Below are 20,648 nucleotides of genomic sequence, written 5' to 3'. Positions count from 1 at the left end.
TTAGGATGTCAAATTCAAATTTGCACCTTAAGCTTTCTTTTTAACAAAGTGAAGATGACAAACTAGAAAGCATAATTATATTAAAATGACTACTAAAAAGCTCTCTCCACCGCAAATGAATGTAAACCACTTCCGCACTTAAACTATTTTTAGAAGTGATCAGACCAAACTTTAAAAAAGCCCAGACTACATGCTGATAGTGACAATAACCCTAGTAAAGCTGCTTATTTTAATCACAAACCATCATTCATTATCTCATGCTCTCCAATCACTTTTGAAATCAGATACTGTATGATGCAATGTACCCAGGTCTGATGATGGAGGAGGTAACAGAAAACAATTTTATTTTTAGCCTTACTCTGAAATTAAAGATGTTGACAGAGTCTGGATGTCTGCCTAACAGGCACGGTGCTGCCGGTTCCTTCAAATGGACAAAAAACAAAACAAAAAAAACAAAAAACCAACCAACCAAACAAAAAAAAACAACAAAAAGAGGGGAACACCTACCGCAGTGCACCAAGGGGAAAGGGTAAATTTTACACTTAATTCCAGCATGGGTCCCATTCAGGACAAACTACAGCACACAGTTTCCTCACTCCCATTTAAAATCTGTAGATGGACCAGAAAGACAAGAAAATTTCCTTTCTTAATATGCGTTTCTTCAAGAGTCAAGGCTCAGTGAGAGGTGAAGGGAGCTCTTCATCCCTCCTGTTTTTAAGGGCCTGTTGGCTGGCAGTAGAGTCATCTCCAAAGTCGATTCCTGACACAGCGCTGCTCTGCTGACTTGGACTGCAGCATCACAGGACTCTGCCAGCAGCAGTTGTGAGGAGAGAAATAACGCAGCTGGGAGCTCTGTTCCCAAACAGAAATCTAAATACTAAACAGAAGCTGCGATAGCTCCGTGCAGTGACAGCACAATACATCTTCTGCATGGGAGAAGGTGCCAAGGAGGTCCAGCTTGCAACCCATGCTTCCACAGATCACCATTCCTCACAGACTGGGGCACACTTGGGCACTACTAACACTAACCGATTCCGAGAAGGAAAGTCAGCTTTCGCTTTTCAGTGCATTGGAAACTAAGTGATCTTTGCAAACAAACATACCGGATGCATGAACTACTACCATTCTCTTACATGAAAGATATTGCCCTTGGAACCAGAAGAACCAAAACAGAGTTTTGAAAGCTTCCATCAAAATGAGGTCACTAAAAATATTTGAAAGAAGAGTTTCAACTTGCAAAAACCTACTTTTTAGCTAGTTAAACGGAAAACCACTGGTTGGCAAACCAGGCCCAACTTGTTGGCAGAGAAGACCACTGCAGAAGATGGAATAAGTAGTTTGATAATATCCAGGATGCAATAGTTTGGGGCTCTAGAGTTACTGAGATGAATTTTATTAAAAATGACACCGAGAAGGTTATGAACTGCCATGAGGAAAAAATAAGAGTCATATTTCCTTCGACCACAGAGTCTTGTACACGATCTCAGTGTCTCCAGAACCTGTACTGTGTATCCCTCCTTCTCTAGTACTGCTTATTTAGAGGTCCACTCAAACAGGAAAGGAAATTAAAAAATTTGTTCATTGCTACCGAACATCCTCTAAAACCTGTATGAATAAATAATCCTTAATGTTGGAAGTAGTCTGTTCACTCCTGCCTGAAATTAATGCTAGGGTTTTTATAGCCATTTCAATTAGGCAGTTTTTATTATCGGAGCTGTTAGTATAAGAAAAGATTCCAATTTTATCATAAAAGCAGTTACGTGGTCTAGTTTTAGGTCTCTACATAGCGACAAGAAACAACAATCATTGAATTGTCTGGACTGAACAGGTAATCCTAAAGGAAAGAAGAACGGCGCTGGAATGCCATTTCCTTCTGTCAGTGTATGTGAACATGTCTGTCTTCTTGGGAGTAGGGGACTGAAAGGAGGGAGCTTTCACATAATTCCCTCATCAAAGTATCCAAAACATTTACGGCCAAAAAAATTTAAAACTGTTCTGTTAAGCACTGTCTACTTTCAGACAATTAATTTTTAAGGGCACTACTACTTAGTAACTGTCAAGTACGTGAAAGTACCTGAGTATGAGTTTAAATGCTTAGGCGATTATTTTAATACAAAGACAGCTAGTGTTATTTTATCATGTCATGCACCAAGAAAGACAAAATAAGAATAATGTAACTGGGCAGCCCAGCATACAACAACGTAGATTATCGGCCCACACGATGAAAGTCAGCAAACTAAACAGCTCTCCCAAAAAACAAGGTATTGAACTAACAAAAAAAAAAAGCTACCATTAATAAAGAACATATGAAAACTTCATGGCTAAGTAAACATTCAGTTGTTACACAAATCACTAAAATGCCTAAGCCAGTTCCAACAGCAAAAACTAAAACACATGATATGATAAAATGTAGCTACCAGATGCAATGTACAGAACAGCGGAGAGGAGATTATGCTTCCTCAGCCCCTTCCAGTTAGCAATGTCAGCTGTAATGGATGTGCTCCACATCCTGCGATGCAGTACCAGGCATACAATCCAACCCCCCATCTACCCCACGACTACGGCACTGCCGCTTAGCGCGATCACATAAGCCTTTTCTTTAAGTATTCTGTCCTTTTAACCAGCCTGCTAAGAACACTTTCATGTAATTATTGCCTTTGGTGTTTGTGGAGCTTTGTGAAGGTTATACTCTACTCGGTTGATATTGAGCATATGAAGTTTCTTACCTCCAATATTCTGGATAATTATTGTAGTTGCAACAAGGACCTATAAAAAAAAATTTATTTCTTTAGAAAGGGCAAGGATAACTGAAATCGTATGTCTATAGCAGTCATAAAACACATATGTATTATCTTAAACAGACCAGATGTAGAAGCGATAACTAGTACTGAAAGGAAGGGCATCTTCTCTTTACTGAAGAGTTTAACACATGGAAACCAATGCAATCTAAAATGAATATAAAAGCAAAATTTCTCCCTGAAAATACTGCATTTTTATTCTGAGATGACAAAACAAGAGAAGTTAGAGACTGAAGCCTGTTCCGCAGAAGATTAGGTTTTTAAATCACTGAAAACATATACATGCATTCTAATTGACATCAGGTGAGTACAAATTAAAACGATCATTCACCTCTGAAAAGACAATCAGGCAGCAGAGGTTTGTACAAGCTACTTCCTCACTCCAAAAACCTGAATATTTTTAACAGTCATGAATGTTATTATTCTTTTAAACTTGTAAACTAGATAGACTTTTCTTTAGCATTTGTGATTATTCATACTGGACTGATATGGAAGTAGAAATGATCACAGGCTATTAAAATATTTGTCTGAATCCACAGAATTAACTTCCAACTGAAAAAAAACCAAAAGTTTTCCCAGTGTTTTCTTTTCAGTTCAGTTCTAAAATAGTACAATCATCTAGTACAGTTTTTCTTTTTACCCACTGCTCTTCTTGATGTAGCAGGACCTTCCTACATGAGTGCTACCATTAAGTCAACTTGGAAAAAATTAAGCTGTAGTTATGAGATGAAAAATTTGTACTTTTGAATAAAATCTGAAAGCAGAGTTGCTATTTTTTCAGTTAATCAGCTAGAAAATCATACCAGATTTTAAACGAATTCAAAATCAGTTCAAAAGTCACCGGGGGGGGGGGGGCGGCGGGGGGGAAGTATGGTATCTTGGAATTTGCCATAGATGGAAACAAATGCTTCATGCCTTTGGAAAGGGAGAATCAGCAATCTTCCAATAAGCAGAAAATCTCCAGTCTCACAGATCTCAGAAAAATATGTTTGACCTGAAATCACCGTAAGGTTGAATAACTGCTCTACTTCATGAGCGGTTAACCAGTAGTTTACTGTCAACCTAAGATGCCAGTTCAAGCAAGGCCCTACAGCGGTCTGTCTGTATCACCAGCAAATTACCTGGGTGAGGGAAGAGTAAGTACTCCTTTAAACAAAAAAAGGAAAAAAAAAAAAAAAAACAAAACAAAACAAAACGCACCTGTGCCTGACTGAAGCGAGGAGACGGGGACAGGATTAGAATTCAGAATGCTTGTGGTAAACTAGAGAAGTCTAAAAATCACCAAGATCAGTTAAAAGCCATGCATTCAGGAAGTAGATCTCAAATACATGACTTAGAGTTATTAGATTGCAAACAGAGGAAATAGTCTGAGATAACGCAATCAGAAAATAGTCTGAGATAACACAATCAGTAGCATGAAGCACCCACACAAACAGCAAATCTTGTTTTGGGACGTAGTACCAGCCATGTTCTATCTAAAATATAGGTAATAATTACATTTCTTGTCACTGTCAAGTTCTCAGCCAGCTTACTGCGTTCCATTTTGCAGGCAAGTTTTAAGAAAGGTGTATAAATATCAAAGATACTTCAAGAAAGAAAGATAAGTGTTGCAGAAAACGTCAGTTCGTCAGGAAAGCTTGGTGAACTTTGGTTAACTATTTTATCAAAACAACAGCTTCCCAACCTAGAAATATTCCAGTGCTCTCCATGCACACTGAAAATAAAAGACCAGATGATTTTTACCACAAATTATTTAAACTGAAAATCATGAAAAATTATATTAGGGAGAATAAAAAAAATTACTGATGTTGACTACATAGTGAAGCTGTGAAATCTCCTTCATTTAAGCTTTTAAATAACAGATTAGACAAACATCTGCCAAGAATGGTTTACGTATGCTTAGCCCTGCTTCAGAGCAAAGGCAGACTAAGTCACATTTTAATACCTCCTTAAGCTCTACACTTCTATGACTTCTGCATCTAATGGCTTGTGGTTAATGTGCACAGAACAGCTCCTGTTAAAAATAATTCTATTCCATACCTTGCTAATATCAAGGTATCTCCTGAGGTTGATCACATCTTAACTTTGATCGATAAATATTGACCCTCACAGACTGCACTCATATCTGCTTATTAATGCTAATGGAAGTCTTACAAACACCTAATAGCTCAGATTTAATTCTCAGTTACATCAAAACAGAAGAAATTGGACTCGTCTGTTAAGCAGAACTCATTTAAAAAAAAAAAATTACATTGCTTCAGTAAACCATTAAAATAGCACTTCTGTGTGGTAAAATGTGCTTTTAGTATCGTGTAACTGAAACACGGAGCATAGAAGTCATAATATTAAATGTGCAGTATTCACAAGTAGCATTTCCCATGCACCCAGTATCACTGGACAACATTGTCTATTAGGAAACACAGATTCAGTACACACTACTAAAAAGGCATGGCTTACATGCTGATTACTCTTATACCAAAAATGGTTAGTTTGCTGGTGTGGTTATTTTTTTTTAAATCATGAGATAAAACAACAAGTAAGAAACATTCATCTGAAGAGTTTATTAAACAAAAGAAAAAAATTAACATGCATTAAATGTACTCTTATTTGTTCCCATTGTGGCAACTACATGAAAGGCAAACATTTATCTTAGATCTCGATTAAATGCTAGAACACCAACAGTAAATCACTTACCTGTCTCTTAACAGTTTACAGCAGAGGTGTGATGGGACTGTAACAAACCTGAAACCGACTGCTGAGCCAACGTGACAACAACGCCAGTGAGCAAATATTTGTATGTACAAGTAAAAAATGAACACACTGGCAGGAAAGCAGCGCAAAATCTTGCATTTAAGGAACATCTGTTTTACAGTTAACTAAAGTTTGGGCTTCCACAGACCAGACACACTAACTGAAATATAGTGAAAAGCTTCAGGACGTAACAGATTTTTCAGTATACTAGGACATCAGTAATTATACTACTTATTTCATTTTTATCTCTTTACTATGCAAAGAACAGTTGTGTATCAGAGGCATGAGACCAAGAAGAAAAATACACAGGTAAAACTAAATACTCACTTTTCCAGTTGATCCAAATGCAAACAGGCCAAGGTCTTCATAAGAAGTGACAGCTGTTAGTAAGGAAAAAAAAGCTGAAACATTTCTAACTTCAAAAATCTCTTGAAAGCTCTAGCTTTGCCTTTTTTCCCTTTTTAAATGAACATAATTCAGGACAGAATTAAAGGAGTATTTTATAGTATTTTTATTTACAAAATAGCTTTTATATACACCTGTACTCCTGCTACAAAATATAGCTATATGCCCAACGTTTCAGAGACTCTCCAGAAACTCAAGTTAATATTTAAAATATTTAAAAAATAATAATAATACATTAATGGCAAATTGCCTTCTCCCAAAGATTTTTGCAAGTGATACTATAGGTGAAGAATTTGGAAATTAGCCTCAACAATTAGATACAAGATATTCCCATATTTTATTTGTTAAAGGGTACACTTTTTTTTTTAAATGAAGACAACAACAGAGGATTCATTTTCATCATTCTACAAATATAAACATCAATCACCATGTTGCCAGCTTTTAAAGACTCAGCACTATTTATTTTTAAGATAGCTGAAGGTAAACACCTTCCTTGGTTGAAATCTGTTATTAAAAAAACCAAAACAAAACACAGCAAAGCAAAACCAAAAACAAAACAAAAATCCTGCCCTTACCTGCACCTGACTTACATAATCACATTAAAACAGCCTGCGGTTTCCTGTATGCTTTTGTTGAGCTTTAGCTGAAGCTCACTTCTAATATTGCTGGTAACTCAAACCAATCCCTTCTCAGAAAGAAGGAAGTCATATTAAAGTGCTTTCATTGTTGCTCTGCATTTTGTTATTAGAAACTCAAGCAATATCAAAAAGATGAAAGTTGTCTGAGAAATACCACTCACTTTCTTGGTATATAATAAAACAGTCCACAGTTGTAAATGCCTCAAAGGGTAAAATTAATCTCAAAACCACATAATTTTATTGTCACAACACTTGCTTTCTCTCCCTTGGTTCTACTTGGTACGCTATTGCTTCTGCTCCTGCCACATCTTAATTTAGGGCCCAGCCCTGCAATCTGAGCTGCTGGGGGCAGACCGCCACACCTGACTCCAGTCCCACTGAAGTAAATGAAACAAAATGTGGGGGACGCAGGGGGTTCACAGAGACCCGATGACGGGACTGGAGCCTCAGACTGCCAACTGCCCAAGCTTAGGTGCTTTTATTTCACTGTGGGAGTTCTGCACCCAATCAGATCAGACTTTTTTCCCCTCCGGAGGAAAGAAAACCCCCCAAAAACCTTCATTAATTTTCTCGTATGATTTTCTCAAGGGCGATGTTTCACATTCTGCTCTACTACTGACACCAATATGCTATGACAAAATAAATGAAATGAAAAAATTAAATGAGCCAGAGTCAGCTCCCGGCATAAACCTGGACAAATCTCTTGCATCTGCTGTTACACTGGTACAAGTTATACACAGATATAATTAAACATGAAGTATGTTTTTAGGTTTTACATAGGTTTTATGCTGTATTCTTCTTAGATTTTATTTATGAAGTTGTTGATCACAAGAAAAAAAAACCAGCATTTTATAAGGCCATCTCCAACGGCATGAAAAAAAAAAATCAGTAAAATGTTAAACATATTTAGGAGAGAGTTGTTTTTACCACATGGGAACAGATAGCACATACATATGAGGAGTTACCCACAAAGAGAACAAAATTTTCCACGCGATTCCAAAACAGCAATATGAAACCTTAGAATATTTTCTATAGTAACTCTGTTTCTGTAATCAATTTAGTCCTGTGAACACTGGGAAACCCTTATACTTAATCACATTACTTTTGTAATTTCAAGAATATATGGAACAAAATATTAAGCACAATTGAGATAAAGACAAACAAGTTCTGCCTGATTGGCTTGATTTCTGTTACGTTATTAACACTACGCGGAGATTATTCATTTAAACGCAAAGTGAAATTGGCAAGTATAGTACGAGCAATACTCATGACTAACTCATAAAATGAAAAGAAAAAACCCACAAAACTTCAAAGTACAGCCCACTTAAATTCCCAATTCCTCTGCTTTACAGAGTAAGCTTAGCTTTTGTCAGCCCAAACCCCGGAACGACGTAGGTCGTACTGAATCAACACTGGGAGAAAACATTGACTAAACTAATCCAAATCTAACACTTGACACTTAGCAATATTTTTTGCTAAGCCTTTTGGTCTACACAAAACATTTGATTTTGTCGAAGTCTAGGCCAATGTAATTTAAAAATCAAAGACATTTCTTTATTTTTAAAATGCAACTAAACCGCCTGTGCTTAATAAATCCTGGTCTCTGCTCAAAATTGAATTAATATTAGAGCTTCCTTTTCAGAAGGCATTTTATAGGTCAGCTCTTTCCTAGGATTACTTTTATGATTTGAATACCTGAATGAACAGTTTACAAACACTTTCAAAGGTTTTTCTTCTCCACCCTTTAAATTTTTCTAGCTAATTTTTTAACATAAAACTACTAAAATTTCTTTCCAATTCCTTGCCATCGATTAAACTTAATGCTATAACTTTGTTCACAAACGCATGTAGGTTTTATATACACAGATTTTACTTCATCAAGGCACAACAGGTCATATTTCTCACTTCTTAAAGGCCACGTTGCAAGGAAAAATTCAGAATGCTATCTAACATGAAATTACTTCAATAGTTTATATAATAGGAATTACATAATTACATAATTATAGTTTACATAATAGGAATTACGGTAAATACAATCTGAGAAAAACATTATTTTAAAAAAAAATTTTAAAAAACAAAACACAGAAGGCCATAAATCCAGCAAACTTATCTAGACATAGTTCTGGTGCTAGTACTTATCTGTCAACATTACGTGATAATTAATTATTAACCACAAAGTGCTAGTTTCAGACAAGAGAAATATTTCATCCTGTCATTTCAGTGGTATTCCTTGCTTTCAGTTGTGTGTATTTAAAAAATGCTTTCTTGAGGTGGAATGTTGCCTTTGGACAATAACTGAGGAGTTAAACCATTCTTGTATATTAAGGTCTCTAAGTTCATAACATGGAAAATTTTCTTACTTCAAAAAGCTTAAATCCTTAGTTTTCCCCTCTCCCCAGCAGTTCTTTTTGCAAGGATCTCTTTAATTATTATTTTACTGGACAACAACATAATACCACCTAGTGCCTACATAATACAGAATTTTTCAGCCTCAAATAAGAGGTAAACACAGACCATAAAAAATTATCTCAAGTTCCCCCTTTTTTGCTTCTTATGTATTGTTATAGCTACTTATTTCAGGTTCTGATTCTTTTCCAATAAGCAGAGCTCCAAGAGGAGAAAAAAATTACCAAAGACTTAGTCCCAAATCATCAAGCAGCCGACAATATCAACCGTAAAAGTAACCCTACCTCTGAAGAATATTTTTTAAGAATGTATGAAGATCACTCAACAGGTGAAGACAGGAGCAGCAGATCTAAGAAGAATCAGGAAGCAATCATCCGAGAGACCAAAGCTAGCTAGAGAAAACAAAGCCAATAAGGAAAGAAACGGAAGCTTTCTCCCACCACCTTTGAAAAGAGAGGAAAACAGATGAGAGGGAAACAGGTGACCGAAAGAGATGGAGACTTCCTGCTATAATGCGACCTTTGTGTACGAGAACTCAAGGAACTAGGCAGTAGTTTCAGTAACAATTGAAAGCAGCAAGAATTAAAACATTAGCAGAATAGACTGCAGGTATTAGAATCTACTGCTTGCACATTCTCAAAGCAGTGTCATTTCTAAGGACTGCCATGTGACTTCTCGTTCATTATCAGAAACGCTGTAAATAACTGCACCTATAAAGTGCCATGAGAATTATGATAATCCAGTATGATTACAAAACCTGAGAGGTATCCATTTCAAACCATAAACAAAATATATATGGCAAGTAAAGAATGAAAGTCCACTGAAAGCAACAGTACGCACTGAAGTAGCACGTTCCAGCTAGCACCAAAATAATTTTGCTACAGCAATACAGGATCTATTTGGAAAGATGAGAGAGGCATTTTGAAAAAAATAAAACTGAAAATCTAGAAACCAGTCAGTTTGGCATTTACTTTTCATAAAAAGTTTCAAAATTGTATTTTTAAATGGCAAATAGTAATCATTAAAAATGTTAAACATTTCAACATCACTGAATCAGACACAGCAATCCGTTAACATGCTGCTAATTATAATAATTAGACTGGGTCATGCCTTTGTGATATAGGTGAGGAAGTATTTCAGAGATCACTGTTAGATAAATCTTTTTCACTTACCAGTCTGAGTGCACATACTGAGCAGAAGAAATACTGAGTAAGAAGCAAGGCTGGCAACAATCAGCAACAAGATACTAAAAAACACAAAATATTTACGATTAAAGCACTTTTAGAGTACAACGCACTTTCTATCTTTAAGAACGCTACTTTTGCAAGAAGTAAGCTACCACAAGACCAGATTTCCTCATTTTATGGCTGATATCTGCTGACTATGGTTCATATGGTCTCTGACCTTCCCAGTTCCTGCTAAGCTCCACTGCTTCTTATGTTGTCCACCAAAGCAGGTCACATACCATACAGGGTAAAGACCCGACATATGAATTACAAAGAGGACATAAACATCAGAGTGTTGGTACACAGGCAAATACGTATCTTCTAATGAAGTGAATCTAATGCTTAGGCAATGGTAAAAGTGACAATTCTGGTGAGTTTGGCCCCGTTACCCATAGGTTAGTACACACAACAAGCAGAAGTGCAAACAACAGCACAAGCTGATTCACATTTTCAGATACGTAGCCATCCTACTCCAGAAGGCCCATTTCTGGAACTAAAGGAGATAGCAGCTTTAAAACAAAAATATCAATCTATTAGGAGTAATGGCCAAGAAACTGCCACCATGTGGCAATTTAAAGCAATTTCTGGGCAGTACTTATGTTAGGCCAGATTTGAATGACTAAACCAAAGAAGGAAGATCTTATTCAACAATGCTGAAAAGCACAAGCTCTTTCTTCCTCAGTTTTTGCACAGGAGTCTTAGTAATCAAGTTTTGTTCCATTAAAACTGCAAGCTGAGTTTCAAAATAAGTGTACATAAAAACTGAAAACTTACCTAAACCCCATGATCCCTGTGTTGGCCATAGCATAGGATAAACCAAGTATGCCACTGCCCATGATTGCATTCATTAAATTAAATACTGAGAAACCAAAGGAAGAGCCACGATTTGGAGGATTCTGTGGAAAGGGCAAAGCAAAGTACAATTAATGCAAGAGATGTTTTGGTCTTTCATAGGAATAAATTTAAGGGAGGGGGGGAGCCAGTCAACGTCTCTTTTCTTATTCTGAGATCACGCAAACCCTCATGCGTATACGGTGACACGATGCTGTCCCACAAGGGCCTCAAGGCGACGACAGCCTTTGAGCAGGGCGATGCTGGAGCGCACGGAGAGCGCAGCGAGCTCATGCCGAGAGGCGGGCTGCTCCTGCGTGCTGGCAACAGCAGCGAGGGGCAGCGAGACGGCAGCCCCTCCGAGCGCTGGGCAACCAAAGCACCAGAGGGACCAGCAGAAGGGCCAGGACCTGCTCAGCTTCGCAGGCCCGGCCCTGCCCGCCGCCCCCGCCGGGTGCCGGCCCCCGGGACCCGTCCTGCACGGCCCCCCCCGCCCAGCCGCATCGATCCGCCCAACCTCGGAGCCCGCGGCCCCGCTCCCTGCCCCCGCCCGGGCCGCGCTCCCCGGTCTTCTCCTCAAAGCCAAGCACGGCCCGGGGGCGGCCGCCGCCCCCGCAGCCTCCCGGCCCGGGAGCCTCCCCACCGCCGAGCCGCCCCCTCACACGCACGCTGCCCGACGGCGGCGGCAGCAGCGGGGCGGACTCCCCGTCCTCCTCCTCCTCCTCCGCCTCCTCCTCTTGCCACTCGCGGGCGGACAGGTACCAGCCCCGCTCGGCCAGCAGCCGCCGGGCCCCCCGCGGCGGCGGCGCCATGGCACCCGCGCCCCGCCGCGCCGCCTCGCCTCTGAGGGGAGCGGCGGCGGGGGGCGGCCCGGCCCCGCCTCCGGGACGGGGCCTCCGCTCCGGCCCCGCCCTCCCCCTCGGCGCGGCCACAGGGAGCGGCGCGGCGGCGTGGCGTCACGGCGGCGGCGGTGATGACGTAGGAGGGCCCTGGCGTGCGCGGCGGGGCTCGGCATGAGGTGAGGGCTGGGGGAGCGGTAGCCCCGGCAACGGCGCGGCCCCGCCTGCGGCCTGCGGGCGGGGGGGGGGGTCCCCGCGGCGGCCCCGCGGCCCCCGGCCGGGCCTGCACCCCTGCACCCCTCCGCCCGCTGGGCCCGAGGCGGCGGCTGCCGGCGGGGCTCCCCGCAGGGAGAGGCGGTGACCCCGCCCCGGCGAGGGTCCCTTCGGCCGGTGAGGCCTGGCCGGCGCCTCTCCGAGCCGCCCGGGGTTCGCTGTGCTCGGTGCCCGGTGGAGCAGGGCCAGGGCCGGGCGGGTAGCGGCCCTCCCGCAGCACCCCCCGGCCCCGATTCACCTCAGGGTGCTCTGAGGGAAGAACGGGGCACACGGGACGCCGGCGGCGGGGGAGGGCAGCTCTTCCCAGAGACAGCCCGGGGAGGATGTCGGACCTATCGCGACAGGGCGGCTGCGGCGGCCTCCGGCCAGACCCAGCCTGGGGGCTTTGATCGTGCAGGCTTATCTAAGGCCGAGGAGCCTAGGCGAACGGGGCCAGCAGCCTCCAGCCGGGGAGAAGGGGGAGAAGAAAGACTAAAGAAAAAGCCCTGGGATGCTCTGGCCTCCGGATGAAGTCTTTCTGCTCTGCAGCAGGCGTGAGGAACATAATGTTTATTTGTGAGGCAGCAGGGACAGGAGGCGTGCTTTGCCAAAAGCTTGGCTTAGGGAAGCCCCCTCCTCCTTGGGGATGGAGGGGGTCCCAGGAGGAGCTGGGGTTTGTGGGCGAGGGAGGGTGGCAGCGGGGCCGGCTTTGCTAGGCCTTGGGCACGGCTCTGTTTTTGAAGAAGAGGCCGCGTGGCTTGTTACCCTGGGCGAGGGCAGCAGCCCTGTGCGCCAGGGTGTAGATGTCTGGGGCAGGGAAGAGAACTGGTTTTCTTTCAGAGCTGGTTTGCATCTCTGCTCTCAACCCCCAGTCTTAAAACAGACTTCCCAAGAAGGCAGGAGAAACGTCAGCCTCACGCACTACCGAAATCACTGGTTCCTGCCTAGGAGCAGCCGATGCAGTCAGAAAAGTTGGGCCCCTTCGGACTGTCTTTAGTGGAGGAAACCATTTAGAGAAGCATAAGGCTGCATTTCAAGTCCCTGTCCTACGAATGAACTGCAGAGAGGGGTTCAGTCGCTTGAACAGACATTACTAATGCTTCCCTGTACCTTTGGGGGAGTTCTGCGTTTAATTCGTGGTCTTTCTGGCACGCGGCACGTGGAGCAAAGACGCTACAGAGTGTGTAACCCCTTACCGCTGGAGTATAGGAGGCAGAAATTGCTGAAGAGTGATTATGACCACAATTGCTAATAACTGTTTTCTAGCAACCGCTGCTTGGTAATGAATTTTATCAGAGACAGAAGGGATCCAACAGTAGGGTCAAGACGGTAGAAATTTTTCCATTTGGCTTACTGGGATTAATATCAAGTTTATTAGAACAAAGAGAGGTCATTGTATTTTGGCAGGGGGAGGATTATCTCACTGCTTAAAGTTAGTTAATGTTTAAGGCTAAAACTCCATTTGCAAAAGGACGCAAATTTGTAGTACATAATTCATAATAAAGAACTTTACTAAACTATTGTGGATTGTTTGGTACAGATGGAAATTCTAGTTTAGGAGAACAGCAAATCCATGTGATTTGCAGCCTTTTTAATGGAATGATTACATAATGTCTATAAAATGAATAATTTCTCTTCTAGGACTTTATGGAGATTTGGATACTCTGCCAGACTACTGAAAACTAATCATTTTAGGACAGCTGCATCGTATACATCATTTCCAGCAGTTTGGATGCTATTGGCGCAATATTCTGGCAAAATACCTGGGCTCTTTGTAGTAGTAAAAAAAAATAGTTTTTTTACAATGCCTGAAACTGTGGAGGATAAAGCTAATTTAGAACTGTACTCGCCGCATCCTGAAGTGCGTGGGATGACACTGCTCAACAGAGAAGCTTTTAAAAGGACAGTTGTTGTTCCAGTTCTTAAAGTCAAGAAAGAAATTGTAAATACTTTGCTAAAGTCCCTAAAACATACGGTACTACAGCGTCCCGGTCTAAAGCGAGTGGTAGAGGATCCCGAAGATGAGGACAGTAGACTTGTTATTTTGGATCCTCATAAAGTACCAGAATTCTCACTGGGAGAATCGGAGCAAGAGGTATTAAAACAGCTTAATGTTCATCCTGAGGTGTCCAAGTATAACTTAGAGCTGACTTATGAGAATTTCAAGTCGGAGGAGATCCTACGAGCAGTCCTTCCTGAAGGTCAAGATGTCACCTCTGGATTTAGCCGCGTTGGTCACATAGCTCATTTGAATCTTAGAGATCATCAGCTACCGTACAGGCATTTGATTGGTAGGTAAAACAGCTCTTCTCAAAAATGTAATTCGTACATTTTGTATGTTGTTAAAAAGATATTTTAACAATTATTCTACCCATAAATTATTATGTGTACAAGGAAGACTTTTGAGCGCTTTTCCTTGCTTTATATTTTGGCTTAAGTAGGCTTGTGCTGATGCTGTAGCCCTGCACAGAAGGCACAGTTCTCTCCTCTTACGGCAATTGGGGTCTGACTTCACTGAGCACTGGGTCAGCGTAAAGTATGTGCCTTAGAAAGATGTCACATCTGCAACCCTGAATCATTAGAGGAAGGTTGTTCTAATACGTGCTTGCTTCTGTTAATTTAACTGTAAACAGTGGTGTTTGTGTCTTGTGTAGAACATGAAGAGGCTGTAGTCCCTTAACCGGAATATCTTTTGCCCTCTCTTTCAGGCCAGGTTATAATTGACAAGAATCCGGGAATCACCTGTGTAGTGAATAAAACCAATATTATTGACAGCACGTACAGAAATTTTCAAATGGAAGTGCTCGCTGGAGAGAGCAAACTAGTAACCAAGGTACAGTTTTTTTTTCCCCCTGTTGTTTTAAATTGAATATGCTCAAACCCAAAGACCTCTACTGGAAAGATGTGATGAAGAGATGCTGTTAAGACCGTTACTTTGCACAGCGCCCTTCCTGACACTTGTTTTAGAGTGTAAGAGTTGGCAGTTACGCCTACGCTCGTTTGTCCTGGTCTGCCAAGAGCAAACTCACAACGACAGGGATCGTGAAGATAGGTATTCTTTCAAGTTCACAGCCTAGATTTTAAGGATACGTAAAAGCAGCTGAAGTAAAGGTTTCTTACAGGGATGTTAATTACAGACTTGTAGCAAGGGGTGTTTCTCACTCTAAAGCCAAAATATTTAGTGGATATGATCTGAGAAAATGCTGTTTCTTAATTTCACCAAGCTTTGTACAGTGGCTGGTACTGAGCATAAGACCCTGTTTTTAAATCTCACTGTCTTTGCAACGTAGGCAAGATTTTGCCTATGCCTCTTTCCTTTTCTGTCAGCAGCAAGACAAATCTCGTCTCTCCTCTGTTTTGACATTTTTCAGGTGTAAAGTGCTATGTAACTGCCAAGTATTCTTCACGTAGGGTTTCCTGTCTTTAGCTGGAAACTTGGCCACTGGTTTGACCAAAAAATATTTTTCCTAACTGTTAGCAGTTTTATACTTTCAGAAGAGAAAACATTAGATTACCAAATAAAAAAGTTGAACAGCTTGGTAGAACATCCTGTCCGTGCACAGAGAAGGCATTTGAATCGTCAAGGGAGAAGTGACAGTCAAACGTTACGCAGCTGGTATTAGCTGAAGAAGCATACATCTAGCACACCGCTGAGCCGCACGCTGAGGAGCGCAGATACGCCTCAGTGGGTTTCTTGCTGGCAAAGCAAACGATGCAGTGATTTGGATCCGAAGTGACTTTACTTCGGAGCCACGCCATTCAAGCGTGGTGGTGCAAAGGGAGTATTATCTTGCACCCCGCTCTCATCTGAATAAATACTGTTCCTTTTTAAGTCTGTTCTTGAGATAGTGCTCATCCCAAAGTTTGGGTTTGGATCAGCTTCCAGACTGTCACCTTGAGAGATAAAATACAGTATTTTTTCAAACTGCAGAACTGGCTCCCAGTGGCTTTGAATTTGGCTGACTGTTGCCATTCTTGTGCTGTATCATTCTCAGACGCTTATTTACTGTGTGGACTCTGCTAAGGAGGGCTTGAGGCATCTTCCCAAGGTCTGCTTTCAATAAAGGAATTGTCAGCCAGCCACAAAGCTCTTGAAAAGCCTTAGATTTTTTTTTTTTTTATGGTCATTTTAAGTTGCTGCTTTATTTCCACCTGGTGATTGAGACACGCATTAGCCAGCCATCTGGATTGACAGCGGGAACATTCCTTATGGCTATTTCTGATGAGTAGATCTGTTTATACAAGATCCATGTGTACTGCTCATGGGACAAATGTCAATGTACACATTAACTTTTGATAAAGCACCTTGTTTTTTAGCTGTCTTAATTACTGATAATGCTTAAACATGCCTGGAACTTGAACACAGAGGCTTAACCAAATGTTCTGGACTTTCAGGTCAAAGAAAATAATATTGCGTATGAATTGGACTTTTCTAAAGTCTACTGGAACCCACGCCTTTCCACAGAACACGGCCGTATCGTTGAGCTTTTAAAGCCCGGTGACGTCCTTTTCGATGTCTTTGCTGGGATTGGACCTTTTGCTATTCCAGCAGCAAAGAAAAAGTGCCGCGTATTTGCGAACGATCTCAATCCTGAATCCTACAACTGGCTCCTGCACAACTGCAAACTAAACAAAGTAGAAGACAAAATAAAAGCATTCAACATGGATGGCAGGGACTTCCTCCTGGGGCCAGTAAGAGAAGAACTAAGTAAAGAGCTCCCACTTCTGAAAGAACAGAAAACCTCTTTTCACATAGTCATGAATTTGCCAGCTCTGGCTATTGAATTTCTAGATGTTTTCAGGCATCTCTTAGTCGGAGAGCCGTGCAGCACGGCTGGCCTTCCCACAGTGCACTGCTATGGATTCTCCAAACATGACGACCCCGCCAAAGATATTCAAGAACGAGCTGAAGCTTCGCTGGGAACCTCCCTAGATGGCCGCTGTTCTACTTACCTGGTCAGAAATGTTGCACCGAGCAAGGAGATGCTGTGCATTAGTTTCCGGATTCCGGCAGACGTGCTGTACAAGAGGCCCTGCCCTGATGAAGGTAAGGAGCAAACCTCCTGCGCGGCGCTTGGATTTCATGCCACGCCTTTTGCTGTGTCAGGCCGGTCCCACCTCGTCAGCCCGGGCGGCCGCATCAGCCATCTGACAGCCATGCCGCGCTCCGGTGCGAGCGCGGAGGTGGCCGGCAGGACCGAGCGCCTGCACGTGTGCAGCAGCTGCGGGGCTTCCTGCGCTCTGGGAACCGCGGTCCGCTCCTCGCATCCCAGCATGAGCCTCCACGGAAAAATGGTGGACGGGGTAGGATTGTCCCACGGGCCATAAACCAGACCCTTGTGCCTTGGATTGCGTGCGGGGCGAGGACGGGGTACCTGACGCCAGGCACACGATTCTGTTAGCTAAATGCTTGAGAACTGGAGCTTCGTTTTCAGCCAGGGTAGAACGGCGTCCTTCCGCGTGACTGGTCCCAGTTCGGACCTTCTCCCTTGTGCTTGCATGGACTCAGTTTAGGTCTGGAGCCACTACATCAGCAGAATCCCATTCTGTACAATTTAATTGAGAAATAGATATCCTTAGAGATCTTTAATGTTGAATTTGATTTTTATTTATTTTTATAATTGGTCATTTGTTTCTTGAAGTACTTGCAGCAGCTGGTTGGTTTCAGTGATCTTGGGCTTTGCACTCCATGACAAGGTGGGGGAGAGGGGCGGCTTTCAGCCTGCCGTTACTTGAACTGGAGGAAAGGAGGTTTTGATGAAGCTTTAACGCCCTGAAGCTTGTTTTTACGCTGTTGTTGGGTAGCACTGAGATGCAGGTGAAAATGTAGCTCAATGCAGGTTTTTTGAAAGTCCTTTTTGGCGTTTAGTAAAGAGCCCCCATTATTGCTGTAACAGTTTTCATTTGTGACCGTTAATCCCGATTTTAACTCTCATCTCTTCCTGTTAAATCCCTTAAGTGTTCCATGGCTTGTGGTTTAGCTCAGTCTGTTTACTCTACATTAAATAACTCACTTTTTCTAACCTTCTTCCAGCAAAACCAGCCTCTAAACGTCTGTGTACCAGCAAAGATTTTTCTGAAGAAAAGCTGGAGTTGAAGAAGAGCTGAAGACTAGAGTTACGGTAACTACCCGAGCAGGTCGTGTAAGGTATACGTAGGTTACCTCCGGTTTACTCCTTGAGTTATTTGAAGCATAACTGTGTTACCCGTCTCAGGTGCCGAGATGCATGAGGCATGTTGCAGCTTTCCTCTGTGAGCCTTGCTTCCTGCGTTTACCTTTTTTTTAAATTGTGGGATCAATAAGCAGATTGAAATTGTTGTCACTATAAAAAAATAAAACTTCACTTTTTTGTAATAAATGCGGTTTGGTACTTTTCTGCTCTCTATTTTTTCACGCCCTGTGATAATTCAGCGACACAGACTGGGATAGTTTTCTCCTGTGTCATTTTGATAATGTGCGGTTTGTGGCAAAACCAGATCTTTATATTTTGTCGGGTCTAGCAAGCTGACTTGTGTAATCCGTGCATTAGATTCTCTTGGAAAGTGGTTTTGGTGTTTAAGAATATTGGATTGCTGTTAGCAGATGCACAAACAGCTCTTGTGTAAGCAAGATAACCTTTCAAAAACTTAACCCAAGGTACAAAAAGGCCCAAATGGCCATATATACTTGGTCCGAGGCTTTTGAGTAATAAATGCTTTTTAACACTGAGATGTAGTTAGGGATTAGTTGACTCCTAACTTTGTGTTTGCCCACCATTAAAGCAGGAAAGACTCTAACGCTGTTCACGCAGTTGCAGATTAAGTACCCGCTTGCGTTAAAGCACCAGACCGAAAGCCAGTACCTGGCGGAGCGGTCCTCTCGTCTTGGAACCGCGTCCTCCTGCGGCTTTTGTGCCCCTGCCGTCGCCCAGCGCTCCCCTGCCTCTCCCGCTGCTGCTCTGCTGCAGCCCCCAGCCCATCTCTGCCTGCAGGGATTCAAAAAGCCTCTGCCTTTGATGGCCTTTTCTTCCCCATCCAAACTGTTGTTGGGCAGTGCCAACCACAGATGGTTCATTTGGGCAGAGGAACTCGCATCACCCTCTCGGTTTCAGATACTTCCCTTCGGTCCCAGCTCAGGGCTCAGGCCTAGCCGCTCCGTCCCCAGGCGTCCCTCGCCCTCCCTGGCTCTGCGGCCGTGGCTCCATGGCCAGGGCCTGCAACCCGATGGCTTGGTTCTCACCCAAACAGCCGCTGAGGCCCCTAGCTTTGTTCTGCTCGGTGCCTCTACGCTACAGCCTTTCCCTTGGCTACGCAGCCAGGGCTCTAGAGCAAGCCTCCGCAGCGTGGTTACCGCTCGATTGTGTTTATCAAACCAGGGTTAAAAAAAAATCATCATGACTCGCTCGTGCTATCCTGAAAGCTGCTGTACAGATTACTGCCCTGGCTGCCGCTCCAGCCCGAGCGTTCCTCCGCCGGCCGTTAAAATGGTGTCGCAACGGCTTTAACCTTTTTGTCCTCACTGTCAGTGACAGGCACGTCGTATCCTCTCCCCAGCAGTCACGGCTCCTCTAAGAGAAAGGGCTGGACAGGGAGTTGAGTGCACCCTCAGTAAGTCTGCAGATGACACCAAGTTGGGTGGAAGTGTTGATCTGCTGGAGGGTAGGAAGGCCCTACAGAGGGACCTGGACAGGCTGAACCGATGGGCCGGGGCCAACTGCATGAGATTCAACAAGGCTCAGTGCCGGGTCCCGCACTTGGGTCACAACAACCCCATGCAAGGCTACAGACTGGGGGAGGAGTGGCTGGAGAGCTGCCTGGCAGAAAAGGACCTGGGGGTGTTGGTTGACAGCCGCCTGCACATGAGCCAGCAGTGTGCTCAGGTGGCCAAGAGGGCCAATGGCATCCTGGCTTGTATCAGAAATAGTGTGGCCAGCAGGACCAGGGAGGTGATAGTGCCCCTGTACTGGGCACTGGTGAGGCCGCACCTCGAGTGCTGTGTTCAGTGTTGGGCCCCTCACTACAAGAAGGACATCGAGGTGCTGGAGCGTGGCCAGAGAAGGGCAACGAAGCTGGTGAAGGGTGTGGAGCACAAGTCTTATGAGGAGCGGCTGAGGGAGCTGGGGTTGTTTAGCCTGGAGAAGAGGAGGCTGAGGGGAGACCTTATTGCTCTCTACAACTGCCTGAAAGGAGGCTGTAGCGAGGTGGGGGTCGGTCCCTTCTCCCCAGTAACAAGCGATAGGACGAGAGGAAACGGTTAGCGGTTGGACTCGATGATCTTAAGGGTCTCTTCCAACCTTAATGATTCTGTGATTCTACAACTCCAAGTGTACGAGCGGTCTCTAACGTGCGCTGCGCGGCTGAGTCCTACAGCACCCAGCCACGGGCTTTCTGTCTAAGGCCAGGCCACCTGCCCTGGCAGGGAGCCGTCCTCCGCAGGCAACGACCTCTTCCACGCCTCCACCTTGCGTGTAACGTTACCTGTCGGCAACTCTTCTGGGCACAAACAACAGGATTTCAGAGAAA

General features: G+C 43.5%; 2 protein-coding genes across 3 annotated transcripts in view; one reads left to right on the top strand and one right to left on the bottom strand.

Moving 5' to 3' along the window:
• Nucleotides 1–11,867, bottom strand: part of SLC38A6 (solute carrier family 38 member 6) — a gene marked incomplete at its 5' end in the record, with an annotated part of 42,043 nt that extends 30,176 nt beyond the window's left edge. For both annotated transcript variants that reach the window (XM_082318940.1, XM_082318941.1), the window contains 5 exons: nt 2,727–2,766; nt 5,877–5,929; nt 10,171–10,244; nt 10,999–11,120; nt 11,724–11,867. In XM_082318940.1, the coding sequence (XP_082175066.1) occupies nt 2,727–2,766; nt 5,877–5,929; nt 10,171–10,244; nt 10,999–11,120; nt 11,724–11,867 (433 nt within the window). The remainder of the gene's footprint in view (nt 1–2,726; nt 2,767–5,876; nt 5,930–10,170; nt 10,245–10,998; nt 11,121–11,723) is intronic.
• A 977-nt stretch (nt 11,868–12,844) lies between these two features.
• Nucleotides 12,845–18,434, top strand: TRMT5 (tRNA methyltransferase 5). Its single transcript, XM_082316635.1, has 5 exons — nt 12,845–13,425; nt 13,788–14,437; nt 14,855–14,979; nt 16,542–17,193; nt 18,181–18,434. The coding sequence occupies exons 1-5, from the start codon at nt 13,382–13,384 to the stop codon at nt 18,252–18,254; spliced, it is 1,545 nt and encodes a 514-aa protein (XP_082172761.1). The 5' UTR covers nt 12,845–13,381; the 3' UTR covers nt 18,255–18,434.
• The last annotated feature ends 2,214 nt before the right edge of the window (nt 18,435–20,648 follow it).

The sequence above is a fragment of the Platalea leucorodia genome (assembly GCF_965183815.1).
Source record: "Platalea leucorodia genome assembly, chromosome: 7".
Taxonomy (NCBI): Eukaryota; Metazoa; Chordata; class Aves; order Pelecaniformes; family Threskiornithidae; genus Platalea; species Platalea leucorodia.
The sequence above is the reverse complement of the archived record's forward strand: the minus strand, read 5'-3'. Positions and strand labels throughout refer to the sequence as shown.

Excerpts from the sequence above, each read along its gene's own strand:
- TRMT5 (XM_082316635.1), top strand. The coding sequence starts at position 13,382 with ATGACCACAATTGCTAATAACTGTTTTCTAGCAACCGCTGCTTG. Across the intron at positions 14,438-14,854 it reads ACCGTACAGGCATTTGATTG|GCCAGGTTATAATTGACAAG; the intron begins GTAGGTAAAACA and ends CCTCTCTTTCAG. Across the intron at positions 17,194-18,180 it reads GAGGCCCTGCCCTGATGAAG|CAAAACCAGCCTCTAAACGT; the intron begins GTAAGGAGCAAA and ends ACCTTCTTCCAG.